We start from the raw sequence: 14,932 nt of genomic DNA, 5'->3' as shown, positions 1-14,932 counted from the left end.
TTGTGTTTGTAGTCCCACCTCATTGGGAGAACCTCTCTTACCAGTGACACATCACTTCTGTAACCCCACCTGCAGCTACCATCTGTTCTAGCCTAAGGAGGGATTCACTGGAGAGCCTGGGTGCAAGGGCTCACCTTTGTACAGTGATTGTCAGTGTTTGCAACACCTCAAAGCTGTCAAACACTGAAAAATCAGCTGTCAAAAAAAATTGGGCGTGGCCCCTTTAAGTAAACCGGCAGATGACGTGTCATCAACTGACGTCACCTGACACCGGCTTCCTCTTAATTGGCCGGCAAGCTCGCAGGGCAGGCTTAACAAGGTCAATTGATGCAAAATTGCGTCTGCGTCTGATGTCGTTGGGGGCGGGACTGGAACCCGGAAGGCAGCTGTCCTACCCCAAGCTGCATCGATAGGAAAAATCGTGGCCTTTGTGTCTGTCTTCATGAAAGAAGACGCAAAATACATTCCGGAAATAGTGGAGAACCAAAGGTTGAGCGAGAATGAGGAACTGAAAGAAATTAGTATTAGTAAAAAAAATATAGTACTGAAAGCCAATAAATTCCCTGGACCTGATGGCCTACATCCTAGGGTTTTGAAAGAGGTGGCTATAGAGATAATGAATGCATTGGTTGTCATTTTCCAAAATTCCATAGATTCTAGAACGGTTCCCACAGATTGGAAGGTAGCAAACGTAACCCCACTATTTAAGGAGGGAGAGAGAAAACGGGGAACTACAGACCAGTTAGCCTGACATCAGTAGTAGGGAAAATGCTAGAATCTATTATTAAGGACGTGATAACAGGGCACTTAGAAAAGAATAATAAGATTGGGCAGAGTCAACACAGATTTATGAAAGGGAAATTGTGCTTGACAAATCTATTAGAGTTTTTTGAGGTTGTAACTAGCAGAATTGATAAGGGGAACCAGTGGATGTGGTGTACAGGAAACTCTTTATTATCCGGCACCGACGGGACTGGGATGGTGCCGGTTGATTAAAAATTCCGGATGACGGAGAGGGTTATCTACCGAGGCTATTTTTAACAAACAAAAATTTAAAAATCAAGAAATGTGCAGTATAATTGGGTATTCACATTCAGAATGTTGTGTTAAAGAGACTACCAGCAGCGCGGGAGAGTCAGACTCCTGTTATTGAGGTGTTCGGACTTCCAACAGCACCAAGAAGCCGAGTAGTGGCAGTTTGGAGAACTACCCCCACTGACTAACTCGGCCACCGAGGGAGACCCGGACTCGGCAACATTTCCGATTATTGAGGTGTTGTTTTCGGAGTATGAATTTTGACGGTTAATAGAGAATTCTGGATATTTAGGTGCCGTTTAAACGAGAGTTTCCTGCATTTGGATTTCCAGAAGTTGCCACACAAGAAGTTTTAAACAAAATTAGGGCTCATGGAATTGGGGGTAATGTACTATATATGGATTGAGAATTGGTTAACGGGTAGAAAACAGAGAATAGGAATAAACGGGTCATTTCGGGTTGACAGGCTGTAACTAGTGGGGTACTGCAAGGATCAGTGCTTGGGCCTCAGCTATTCACAATCTATATCATTGATTTGGATGAGGGGACCAAATGTAATGTATCCAAGTTTGCTGATGATACAAAGCTGGGTGGGAATGTAAGTTGTGAGGAGGATGCAAAGAGGCTTCAAGGGGATATAGACAAGCTAAGTGAGTGGGCAAGAACATGGCAAATGGAATATAATGTGGAGAAATGTGAAACTGTCCACTTTGGTAGGAAAAATAGAAAAGCAGAGTATTTTTTAAATGGTGAGAGATTGGGAAATGTTGGTGTTCAGAGGGACCTGGGTGTCCTTGTACACGAATCACTGAAAGTTAACATGCAGGTACAGCAAGCAATTAGGAAAGCAAATGGTATATTGGCCTTTATTACAAGAGGATTTGAGTATAAGAGTAAAGACGTCTTACTGCAATTATACAGGGCCATGGTGAGACCACACCTGGAGTATTGTGTACAGTTTTGGTCTCCTTACCTAAGGAAAGACATACTTGCCATAGAGGGAGTGCAACGAAGGTTCACCAGACTGATTCCTGGGATGGGAGATTGTCCTATGAGGAGAGATTGAGTAGACTAGGCCTATATTCTCTGGAGTTTAGAAGAATGAGAGGTGATCTCATTGAAACATACAAAATTCTTACAGGGCTTGACAGGGTAGGTACAGGGAGGATGTTTCCCCTGGCTGGGGAGTCTAGAACCAGATCTCACAGTCTCAGAATAAGGGGTCGGCCATCTAATACTGAGATGAGGAGAAATTTCTTCACTCAGAGGGTAGTGAATCTTTGGAATTTTCTACCCAAGAGGGCTGTGGAGGCTTAGTCGTTGAACATATTCAAGACAGAGATCGATAGATTTTTGGATATTAATGGAATCAAGGGATATGAGGATAGTGCAGAAAAATGGAGCTGAGGCAGAAGATCAGCCATGATCTTACTGAATGGCGGAGCAGGCTCGAGGGGCCAAGTGGCCTACTCCAACTCCTATTTCTTATGTTCTTATGGCCCAGATGTGATATGGTGCCCACCACTGGTATGCAAATAAGGGAACATCCCTTAATCCTGGAATGTCTGCCAGGATCAGTAGTGAAGATTCCCTACAGATGCAATCCCCAATTTTTGGTGCCACTGAATTATCTTGAATGGGAAATCATTTTGCATCAAGATTGCCATCACTAATTACGAATGATTTATTTTTTTAACCTGATTAGTATCAATGCATGAATAAGTTTGCTTTAAAAGAGAAACTACAACTCAGAAAAAGTTAACTAAATTTGTACTTTAGTGATTTATTCTGCTTTGCACAGTATCACTGCACCTCAACTGAATGTTTCTTGAACTGTGCTTCTGTGCCTCCCTGCCCCCACCCCAGTTTGTTTTGCCGAGACTGTATAGATTCCTTAACTCTCCCAACCCTTTCCTAGCGGATGATTTCCCCCTTTCCTAACTTTGAAATTGTAATGATCTTCCTTCCTATTTTATATATAAAATGTTACCCTCTGCTCAGAGCCATTCCTGTCCCCTTTGTTAAGAATCACTCTTGTTCTTTGGCCTGTCTAATTCCAAGAACTCTGAGCAAAAACAGGATAGTGAGTTCTCTGTGTGAGATTTACGATGGTGATACATGTATGGGGGGTAGTGACTCTTTAAGAATGTTTGCTTTCCTCTCCATCTCCTATTTTAACTGCTCTCTGGAAGCTTCAACCATTCTGACCATCTATCCTGCCATTACCAGTTTCAGCCCTTTCTTTGCACACTTTAAATGGTGTTAGGATTCTGCTCGTGCAGCAAGGGTACAGACCTGCAAAGATTTGAGTAACTAGGCAATCTTGTGAGTTCAGGAAATCCTGCCCTACTGCATACCGCTCCAAATCTCACTGTAGGAATAGGATCAGCAGCATTACATTACACTGAGGCAGAGGAAAGGTTAACGGACTCTCCCATCCAGGACTGTGAAACAGCTTGCAGCTCTGACATTCAAGTATAGATTGAACCTCAAGCTGGATCAGTAAGTAAATTCCCCATTTGGTGTGGTACTGAGATATAGAAAGCCAGAAAGGTTCAAGTTCAATCTCTGGCCGATGCTGTTTAATCATTCCAACCAGGATGCTGGGAGGATGGGAGCACTAGAGTTGATCTCAGTGCCTTGACTTGAGAGGGGAATGAAAAAAAACAATTAGCTACTGTTTCCCAAGTGACTTATACTGGAAAATACATCTCTGCGGACGGTGAGGGAGGACAGGATTGGACTAAGCAGTGATATCCCCTCACAACTGGTTAGCTTGCTGAGACTCACTGTCCAACAAAAATCACGTACATTTGGGGTGAGGTACCAGCGAGTGTCTGGCAACTGTTGGACTATACCCCGGCATAATTCAGTGCCTCTAGCCTAGCAGGGGAGGAGAGCTGAAATAATTATTTTTAAAAAGCTGCTGCGGCCACCTAGAGAAATACGTATAGTCTATGATTCAGTGTGCCTGTCATAATTTCTGGGTTATGCGCTGGGAATTATCTCAGGTTCAGCATCACTGGTCCCCCCTGTAAGCAGTCCTTGCATCCCCTATGATCCAGAGTTGCACCTTTTGCTATCCAATATCTAATTAAATGGTAGCATGACTCGAGCATCATAACAAAGAACCCTTGCTGTGTATACCAGTCACTGTAATTATTAGACATGCCAGCATGTCCATTCTCCTGTCTTTATGGAAGGTGGACTGAAAAGTGCTCGATCAAGATGAGGTACGACTGCATTTTACCTAAATACATAAATGAACAGAATCATTTTTCATTGTGAAATCTGTCAATTTCCTATGCTCCTTGTTTCATGAAAAATAATAAAGACCCAACCTTATTGATGTTCCAGGTATAAGCCCACTTTCAAGCTAGGTAATCTAAAGCTAAGTGGGTTTTGAATAGCTTGCATGAAAGGATGAGTAAGAATACTGCACCACGATCAAAGGTGTTGTTCGTAATTTTGGTTTGGACTGTTTCAGTGCTGTGTGAAGGGTGGAAACCGTACAGGAGGGATTTGAATGGGGGCTTGCAAGAGAGATGGGCAGGGAGCTGGGAGGCAGCGACATGTTCAAGGACCTTAGAGAGGAAAGAGAGGTTGGAGATGGGTGCCAGGAGATGGAGATAGAAGGATCAAGGTTGTGTAATTACGGTGGTATTGATGGGAGAGAGATGGTCCCTGAAACAAAAGGAACAATTGACAATGTCAGCTAGCATATGGCCAGGAAGGGAAGTTGGATGCGAAAGGTACAGCAGGTGGGTCTTATGGATGAGATGAGCTTGGAGAAGGCAGACGGGAGATGGTATGGGGGTGAAAATAGAGAGAGATGGAGGCTCGGGATACAGGGGACTTGTGGCAATGGGAAAGAAACGATGCAGCAGAGGCAGCTGCATGGATAGTCTCAATTTCAGCGATGTTAGAACTTGAGTCAGTAAAAAAATGATAAAAGCTGTAAAAAAAACAAACGCATGACAATACTTAAAATACTGAAAACGTTTTTGTTCCCATTTCAACTTTGAATCAACTGTGAAACTCTTAACAGAAATGTTATAACTTTGCAGATTGGATTGTATACTTTGAAACAGCTTCATTTGTTTGAAGATGAAGTTTTCACTCCTGAGAAGAAAACATACTTCCACTATATATTCCTAGAGGATAGCTCTTAAATTCAAAAGGCTGTCAGCCAATTTTTGAAAAAGCTTTGAATAACTGCATCCAACTATGGCACTGCTGCTGTTGGCAGCTGCTTCAGTAGACAGACACAACACAGCAACCAGGCACCAGCAATAAGAGATGTAATGGAGCTGACTTACTTGGCTGTACAGGATCCTTGGTTCTACTTTCAACTTGTATCACTCGTGCAGTTGCTGGTTTTTGCTCCGTCGTTGTTATATCATCACCCTAAAGAAATTTGTAACGAGTCATGTGAAGTCTAAATCACTTTTCCCAAGAATTTTAGCAAATAATGATAGCTTTGTCAGGAATGAGATTCTAATGGTAAAGGATTTTCTGTATAATACTACTAAATCATTTACTGAAACTACTTTTTAAATAGCACAATATGTATGAATTAATTCAGATCATCCAATGTGAAGTTGGTGTAGATAAAAATTAATATATTAGAAGATGAAACAAAACTTGCTCTTGACATGGTTTCATCATATGAAACTAATTATGGGAAATGAGAAAACTAGCTAGGAAAACTGTTTTTGTCTCATCCAAGTGTGTCTCCTGTCTGAGCCAGTAGGAGTTACCGGAGAGAGATACTGGTGTGGTGCACTGTCTGACCGCCTCGATGAGGTAACTGGTCTAGGAACGAAAATTACAATTTTTTGTAAGTGTTTGTTGGCAAGGAGTTTAACATGAACTGCCAAAGTGTTTTTGGAAATCTGAGAGATACTTGGTTTTAATTTGCACTTATATATGGACATTAGTAGAAAACTAAGTCATCCTATAAAGATATGAAGAAAATCTTGGTTAATTTTCACCACAGGCCAGTGGAATCAAATTCCTTTTATAAACTGGAGAGCAGGAACAGTAGCGAATCAATTATCTATATGTCAATCATCTGCACTGTTCAATTACCCAAGCTGAATAATGCCCTTTCTTATTATTTCTGAAAATCACATTGCATTAAAGGTGCACACGCAGTACATTACACAATGAAAGGAAAACCTACTGTACTGCTTGACTATCTGAATAAATCCATTACCAGAACACCATAAAGTTCCAGTCAGGTTAGCTAATTGGGGTTCTACTATTGTTGCAGTGGATTCAAGTGGGCAGGGTTGCTGATACTCACACTGACAAAATCATCATGAATACAAAAAATGCTGTAATACAATGCACCTAAATTATGGATGTGATATAATTACACAAGAAAGAATCTAAAATTGTATGGAAGGAGAATTTTGCTGCACAGGGCGTAACATTTTTCACTGAACTACAGGTCAGCTTTGCACAAGTGAAGCCAAAGTACTCTTTTACATTTAATTGAATCAGTACTGAAGTCTTTTCAAGGAGATAAATCCTCTGCAGGTTTCTTTGAAGTCAATTTAGAGTGGTGTGTAATGAAGGGATTATATGAGAATGTGTTGTGGCTTGTTCCATGTAGAATTAAGTTTACTCAATAATTTGAACTTCTGATATTAGTTTAGCAAAGATGGGCAATGATTGCTGCTTCTTTAGATTACATTCTTTTTTAAGTGTGGATTTGCAATGAAGTAAATTTGTGTAGCACATGCAGGCTTCAGAGACTGGATAGCACAGTGAATTGGTAAACTGCACTTTCACCTCAGGGGTCTTGGTTCAAATCCTTCCCAAACCAATGGGCTGAAAGTCTCCATTCCGCAATGCTTCACTGGGAAACGTGTTTGTGTAGTTCCAACTGAGGCCCTGGTGCATGTGGGCTTACACCATATTCAGTGCAATTAGCCCTGAATTGGAAATCACAGCTGGATGGCCCATAAGGATAGTTGGTGATTCAGTGGTACAGTAAGGGGCATTCCACTGAGGTTGGGGATAGGTACAATGTGGAAGGAGAAATAAACAACTCCTTGGGTTACAAAAGGAAACTATGTAGCTAGAATAAACAATTCAAGCCTTTGACACTCCTTTTCTTTATAAGCATCATAACCCTTTACAATCTGAAACTTTAAAGGCCAAATAATAAGCATAGTGCATTTCCTTGTGAACACATTTTGGGTAGATTTTCAACTTCACCGTTCTGGGTGATATTCTGGCAGAGCGGATAGCCCGTTCTTTATAGAACCTGCCTGATTTTTCATTCCTGTGATTTCAATTCTTAAAGGGTGGGTGATCCACTCTGCCAGATGAAAGCGAAAATCCACCCCATTGACACTACTGAACATCAAAATCACACTGTATATATACTGTGTGTCTCCAAAGACCATGTCAAAAATGGGCCACTGATGCTGGGAAACAGCTTAGGGCATTCCAGCCTGTTCCAATAGCATTGTAAACATCTCACATTGCACTAAGGATGACACAGGATTTTTTAACTTAGCTGGTGGCTGCCTGAATATTAATTCCAAACTGGAACTTTCTTATCCCATCACTTAATAGACTCAAGATGATTTTTTTCAGCATGATCATACTTGGCTGTTGGAAGTTCAATAACTACAGGAAACTTTGGTTTATCTGGAGGTTAACTGTCCGGAATGCTCGAGCCACCGGCAAAATTCAGGAGTCGGTTCAGTAAGTTTTTTTTCTTTTCGTTGCTTTTTTTTCACCAGTCAGGCTCTGCAAGGTCTAGCTAAAGCTGTTGCTTAGCTACAGAGACGCTTGCAAGCTACGGCCGACTGTTTAGAAGCTGCAGGGTTTGTTGCTAGATACGGAGCTCAAAAGCTTCTGTATGTTTTAACATTAGCGCTGGTTTGTCCGGCAGTTTTGATGGGACGGCAACAACTCGGTCCCATCGGTGCCGGATATCACAAAGTTTCCTGTATTCTGAACTGAACTTTTCTTTTTCACATTGAATTAATTAAAAACAAGGGCCAGATGTTTGAAACAGTAGTGAGTCATGAAGACCATTTGTTCAGCAAAGGAACTGTTATTAATTCACAAATTTTAGACTACAAACCTCTGCTTTCAAACCTCTTACAGCCACAGAGCCCACACGCTCATGGGCCTGGAGTTTCTGCTGGGTTGCGCCTTTTTTTTTTTTTTTTTAAGCGCAATTCGCCCGAAATCGGTCAAATCAGTGCAAAAGATCGAGGAATTTCAAGCGCAAATGACCTCCAGCGCAAATCGAGTTTCCATGATCTTTTGCGCTAGTTTAAAAAACATTGCACGAGAGGCCGGCCCTGCCCACAAAACTGGCCGGGCCCCGCCCACAAAACTGGTCGGGCCCCCAGATCAAATTAATCACCATTGCGAGTTTCCGTTAATTGCACCTGTTTGTGGGCCTTCGGGGAGGCTCTTAAAAGTAAGCTTTTTTTTAGATACAACAACAACTTTGTATTTATATAGCACCTTTAATGTAGTAAAACATCCCAAGGCACTGCACAGGAGTATTTTAAGACAAAGAATTTGACAACTACCCACATAAGGATATATTAGGGCAGGTGACCAAAAGCTTGGTCAAAGAGGTAGGTTTTAAGGAGCGTCTTAAAGGAGGAAAGAGAGGTAGCGAGGCAGACAGGTTTAGGCAGGGAATTCCAGAGCTTAGGGCCTAGGCAACAGAAGGCACGGCCACCAAAGGTTGAATGATTATAATCAGGGATACTCAAGAGGGCAGAATTAGAGGAGCGAAGATATCTTGGGGGGTTGTGGGGCTGAAGGAAATTACAGAGATAGGAAAGGGCGAGGCCATGGAGGGATTTGAAAACAAGGATGAGAATTTTGAAATCAAGGCGTTGCTTAACCGGGAGCCAATATAGGTCAGCGAGCACAGGGGTGATGGGTGAACGGGACTTGGTGCGAGTTAGGACACAGGCAGCCGAGTTTTGGATGACCTCAAGTTTACGTAGGGTGGAATATGGGAGGCCAGCCAGGAGTGCGTTGGAATAGTCAAGTCTAGAGGTAACAAAGGCATGGATGAGGATTTCAGCAGCGGATGAGCTGAGGCAAGGGTGGAGATGGGCAATGTTACGGAGGTGGAAGGAGGCGGTCTTTGTCATGCTGCGGATATGTGGTCGGAAACTCATTTCAAGGTCAACTATGACACCAAGGTTGCGAACAGTGTGGTTCAGCCTCAGACAGATGTTAGGGAGAGGGATGGAGTCAGTGGCTAGGAAACGGAGATTGTGGCAGGGACCAAAAACAATGGTTTCTGTTTTCCCAATATTTAATTGGAGAAAATTCTTGCTTAGCCAGAACTGTATGTCGGACAAGCAGTCTGACAATTTAGACATCGTGGAGGGGTCGAGAGAAGTGGTGAACGTATATGGGTTGGGGAGTTTACATGGAGGGAGAGATTAAGGGAAGATAGGAGGCGAGTGAACTCAGAGAAGAGAGAGCATGATAAATTGAGATGGAGGTTGAAATCACCGAGGTTCGGTGCAGAGGCTGAGGGAGGAGAACAGTGAAGATATCTCAGCAATAAAATTTTTGTGGTACCTGGGTGGACGGTAGAGAACAAGAATTCAAAATGTGAGGTAAGAGGGGTGGAATAAGGTGAGATGCTCAAAGGAGGAGAAACTGCCGGAGGAATGGGGGACAGACCAAGGTGTGATTTGGTGATGAGAGCCACGGCGGTCTGAGCAGGGCCTGTGATGGAAGGTATAGCCAGGTGGGGAGGCTTCATTTGAGGGTAAGGTGTCATCACCCCTCAACCACGTTTCCATCAGGGCCACGATATCGATGCAGTCATCCACGATAAGCTCATGGATGGCAAGGGTCTTGTTCGCAAGTGAACGGACATTCTGGAGGGAGATGCGGAGAGGGTCAGTGATGGCTGCCCCACTGCCAGCATCCACAGGGTCAGCGCTGGAGGGGAATGAGTTGGATGGGGAGGAGAGTGGCAAGATTTGCCCCCAGTGGGCGCGCTGGGCGAGAAGGTCGGCGAGAGAGTAGGATGAGACAGTTGGGGTTGCTGCTCATAAGGTGGTAGCGACGAGTGCCTCGATAGGCCCTTCATAGGATGCCAAAAGAGGCACAGAGGGAAGCTGTAGGCTTACCTAAGAGGAAGTGAAGCCTGGGACGGCAGCAGGAGATTTGTGAGGGCAGAGTATCCGAGATAGGAGAGATGAAAGGAGGCATGACGACAGGAGAGTGCATTCAGGGAGGGATAGAGAGAAAAGGAAAATAGGGGGGAAAAGTGGAATGGCTCGGGTCCGGAGCGGCAGCCAAAGTGCGCACACAAGGACATTAATAGGCATGTTTTAAAAGCTTGAAAAAAAATGTTTACATTTACTAAGAAACTGACTACTATAAACCATTATAACTCGTAACTTGGTTGTGTATAATTTTTTAAGTTATTTTAAGTCATTTAAAGTTGGGTTACTCACAGGTGGTGGACTAGATACTCTGATTAAAAATGCTTATTTTGTGAGATAAACCTATTTTCAGCTCTATTAATAAAACTGGTACAAGGTAACCACTCTTAAATATATCAAGGACTATTTAAAACAAAAATTTAACATTTTAAAACACTGCCTGATTGCACTGGTTCATGGAAGATTTTACATTTGGCGATACACAAATGTGTTTGAACGGAAACTTGAGCAAAAAAAACTTATTAAAACCCGCACAATTTTGAGTGCAATTTGCATCCGGATCGCTGATCACGGCCAAAGCAAAAACTCTAGGCCATGATGTTTATTTTGCCTAAGGCAGCTTTAGGTTACTGTAAGGAAGCAACAGCTGTTAGCATCAATTATCTACATTCATTTTTTTAGACAGAAAAAGAATACAGCTAGCCTCCACCCACAAAGGTTGCCTAGATTAAAATCTTAGGGACCAAAATTTCAATCAGAAGATCCGTCCTCTCCCCTCACCAGAATTTCCTGGCCTCCTTTCTAAGGGGCAAATTTACGGCAGAACCAGGTTTATGCTTCATTTTCTAGCCCCTATTCAGCAGTTAAACTGGAGAGGCACCCTTAGTTAATTCAAATTATCTGATAATTCAGTGCTAAATTCCCCTTCTGTTGTGTAGTACCATGCCTAAAGTTTGACAACTGCAGTATCTATAAACAAACCATAATTTCTGAGACTCTACTAGCAGTCAAATAATGTCAGGGAGTGACTGAAATCTTAGGAGCACCAACATGTCTGATTAAGACAGGATCATGTCCAAAAGATGGAAATCTTTTGTAGCTAAAAAAGAATCTTAAAGTCCAAGCCCTAACTTTCAAAGCCTTCCATTTTGTATTCCAGTCCATTCATAATTTGTATTCCACTTACAAAGTATAATCTTTGTTCCAACCCTCACTCCTCTGCACAATCAAGGTTAAGGGGGTGGGGAAAAAAAACAATTTCTCGTGTTTGCTAGAATCTTATTGTAACAACCACAATTTGTCTAGTCTGGAGAGCTTATTGTGCTTCTTCACAGCAGATAACATTCTAAATCATAAAACTCTGACTGGCTTGCGGATTGCTCCAAAATACCACATAGACTGTCTCCTTTCTGCTTATTTGTGGTTTTATTCGATTGCAAGGTATCCAGTTGCAACAGAAATCATTGTTCTAAAAATAACTGTTCACGCAGACTGGAGACCTCTCAGATTTTTACCTGTCCCCTATCTCCTGCCGTTGGAGTCTTCTGGGGGGCCACTGACACTCGTCTGGTGCGAAGTGCTGGGACTGGGCATATTTCAAGATCTCCCAGGGTCATGGGTCCATAGCTGGCATCAGACTCTCTTCCATTCCTCTCTAAGAATACATAACTGATAGTATTATAATCATTCAAAGTAATAAAAATGATACATTGCATTGTGAACTGCAGAAACACCAAAAAATGCAGCTCTCCCGATCCACCGCTATACTCGCTGCAATTATTTTTGCACCAAATTGTGGCATAAATTCACCACTGGAAGATTGAGGAGCACAACGGTCTAACTTATGGCATTTGCCGCCAATATCACTATTGCAGCTAATTAATTCAAAGCAATTGTTTTAACAATATTTGGTTACAAAAATCAGTTGCAAATCCACCTGCCACAGAGAAACATATTTTTACACGGCTTACTCGTTAGTGCAAGACCACCAGCAATAAAATACATCAACTGTATTGCACTGATTAACACTTCATTGTTTCTGCAGGAATCTGACCAGAAAACTGCTAGTAGAAATAAGCAACATTCCTGCTATTTTAAGAGGTAAAGGAGGCAAGATTAAAATGTTGCTTAAATTTTAATCAAAGATTTGCTGAAACTAATGTTGCATTAGTAAAATTCACCAAAAATGCATTGACAAAGGCAATGATCAATGATGGTCAAGAGAAAAACATAATTTAAGCCTGGAATTTCCAGGAAAGAATTGGCGTAACTGCAACGTAGGAGTGGCGTTCTGCCATTTTCTTCTGAGGAAATTTGCATATTACTGGTTTGCACCAGTTTTAAACTGAAATATTGCTGCATGCAAATTTCCTGCATCATATGTGCCACTCCCGAGTTACGTCCGCTATGTTAGCTCTTTAAAATAGCTCCACTCCCATGCAAAAGATCAGCGAGTACGATATTCCTGCATTTACACCAGTTCTAAATGGGCATAAATTTACACCCAAAATATTAGGCGCAGGAGGACCTTAAGTCACCATTTCTGGTGTTTTATAGCCAATTTTTAAAATTTCTCCTTACTTAGATGGGCACTGTATTTTTGAATGCTTTTTTATGGCATCAGAATCTATTACATTAAAAAGAGAAAAGCTCCCACAAATACGTTTTCTTAAATATGCTGTGCTTAATGGCATAAATGATGGTTTGTAGCTTCAAACTTTATTTTCGAAACTTTAATAAGCTAAATATGATTTCAAGATAGATGGCGTATCTTCCCCACTTTCCTCGGGCCCCCATTGTTTACGCTGATTATTTTACACCGGTTTTTACGTTATGCTTATGAGATTCTCAGCAGATTTTGCGGCAAGATCGATGTAGATAACCGCCGTAAATTTCAGCGTAACTCAGATCGAGGAAATACTGGCCCATATTGCAGAAGACAGATTACTAAAGTTTCAGTCCTAATAACGTTGTAGCAGGCTTACTGGCAGTGGTACAGCTAATTGGCTCCAACTGTATTAGTAACACATGCATGGACTTGGACTGCGAATGAACTTATTTGAAATCTGACCTAATCCATTCTTCTTGTTTTTTTAAAAATAACATTTATTATGCGGTGTCAAAGTTGAGTATTATGAATAAAAGTGGCTACCCTACAAAAGAGCTGCTCCCTCTCAGGAATCTGAGCAGACACACAAACACGTTTACAATACCTTAAAGTTTCTTAATTGTACGGAGGATATACAAAATAACAGTGAGAAAGGTGAAGTGGTTTAGTTTCCTCACAAGTGCAGCTCCCCATTGTGTATCCAGTTTATACAACATGCATTGGGATAGCTTTTTTTTTAAAATAGGAATTACTGCAAGCACAGGGGGCATTTTAATGTTCTCCATTACATCATGTGAGATACTTCTACCCTCTCAAGGCTAACTACCACTGTGAAAATTCCCTATTAGGGATAAAGTATTAAATTGATGGAAACTTGGTACAAAACACTACAGCTTTCCTCAATGAGTTAGAGAAACAAAATGAAAATGGTAATATGCAACTTGTAAACACATACTAAATAATGCAGTTTATAAATTTACCACCACTGTATAGAAAGAAATCACCCTTGTCGCTGAGATTTCATACAGATGGTCAAAGTGTGGTAACATTGCAATAAAGAGCTTTCCCACAATTAAGGATCATGGTGGGCGGAAGGAGGAGTTTCGCACTCAATGCTATCATCATACATCATATGTGTGCATGATCAGAGAACTTGAGAACATAAGTGCTGGAAGAGAAAACAAAAGCAGCCATGGTTTCTGCTCCTGACTGCTATTTAATGACCCAACTACAAATGTGCCAGTGTGGATATTGAGTGAGGACAGTATAGAATTGACTACGATATCTTGTGTAGTCGAATGGACTGCTGACACTTACTGCCAATGTTCACATATGAAGAATGGCCTTTTGTCTGAGGACAGGGTGGCTGCAGTGCCCGTGGACTGTACCCTGTATAAGTCAGTGGTTTCAGGAGAAGAGACGAAAGGGGCAAAAATTGAAGAAAAATCTTTTACTTTGCCATGATAAATTTCCAAAGGGAAAAATGTAGAGTGCAAGTCAGATACTTCCTCACTGAGAACACAGGGAAAAACAGAGTACGAGTCAATTCCGTGCTTCCTTGAAGTCACTTACAAAATAGCATACAGCAACATCTGGCAGCAGGTCATCAGCCATATCTTTTAGCTGGGAAGCACTAAGGGATGTCAGACAACCTAAGGAGTGGGGGAAAATAATTTTAAAATGGAAGTAACAGGAGTGATTCCTACCAATGGTACTCAGTCCTTGGTCTTATACTGAGAAAGGAGTTTTTGTTCAGCCCACTATGGTGCCTAAGGCATTAAACAAACTAGATAGTTTCTCTAAAATATATAGAATGTGTCAGATTAGGGATAAGTATAAACACACAATTTTCTCAAAGACATATTTCAGACCTCTCTGTTCAAGAGCTCTATCCCACTGGTTACCTGTTTGAATATCGAACTGCCCTGGTGATGATGAACATCTTCGCGGTAAGCTTGTGCCTCTATTCATTGGAAAAGGATTTATGTATTGCAACTGTCCAGTCAGGATGCTTTCTGCTGCTGCAGTAAGTCTGGGCATCTGGCCTTCACTAATCTGCCCTGCGCTACTATCATCATCGGAGTTCTATGCGGCAGAAAAAGAA

The 14,932-nt window shown here is 41.8% G+C and overlaps 1 protein-coding gene across 4 annotated transcripts in view; it reads right to left on the bottom strand.

Annotated features, from left to right (window-relative positions):
* kiaa0586 (KIAA0586 ortholog) overlaps positions 1-14,932 on the bottom strand; it is a 674,053-nt gene that overhangs the window by 58,689 nt on the left and 600,432 nt on the right. For all 4 annotated transcript variants that reach the window (XM_086003275.1, XM_086003276.1, XM_086003277.1 and 1 more), the window contains 3 exons: positions 14,733-14,913; positions 11,735-11,874; positions 5,355-5,442 (listed from right to left, as the gene is read on the bottom strand). In XM_086003275.1, the coding sequence (XP_085859401.1) occupies positions 5,355-5,442; positions 11,735-11,874; positions 14,733-14,913 (409 nt within the window). The remainder of the gene's footprint in view (positions 1-5,354; positions 5,443-11,734; positions 11,875-14,732; positions 14,914-14,932) is intronic.

This window comes from Somniosus microcephalus, chromosome 12 (assembly GCF_052327205.1).
Source record: "Somniosus microcephalus isolate GS21.2 chromosome 12, FLI_Smic_1.0, whole genome shotgun sequence".
Taxonomy (NCBI): Eukaryota; Metazoa; Chordata; class Chondrichthyes; order Squaliformes; family Somniosidae; genus Somniosus; species Somniosus microcephalus.
This window is presented reverse-complemented; position numbering and strand designations above follow the sequence as displayed.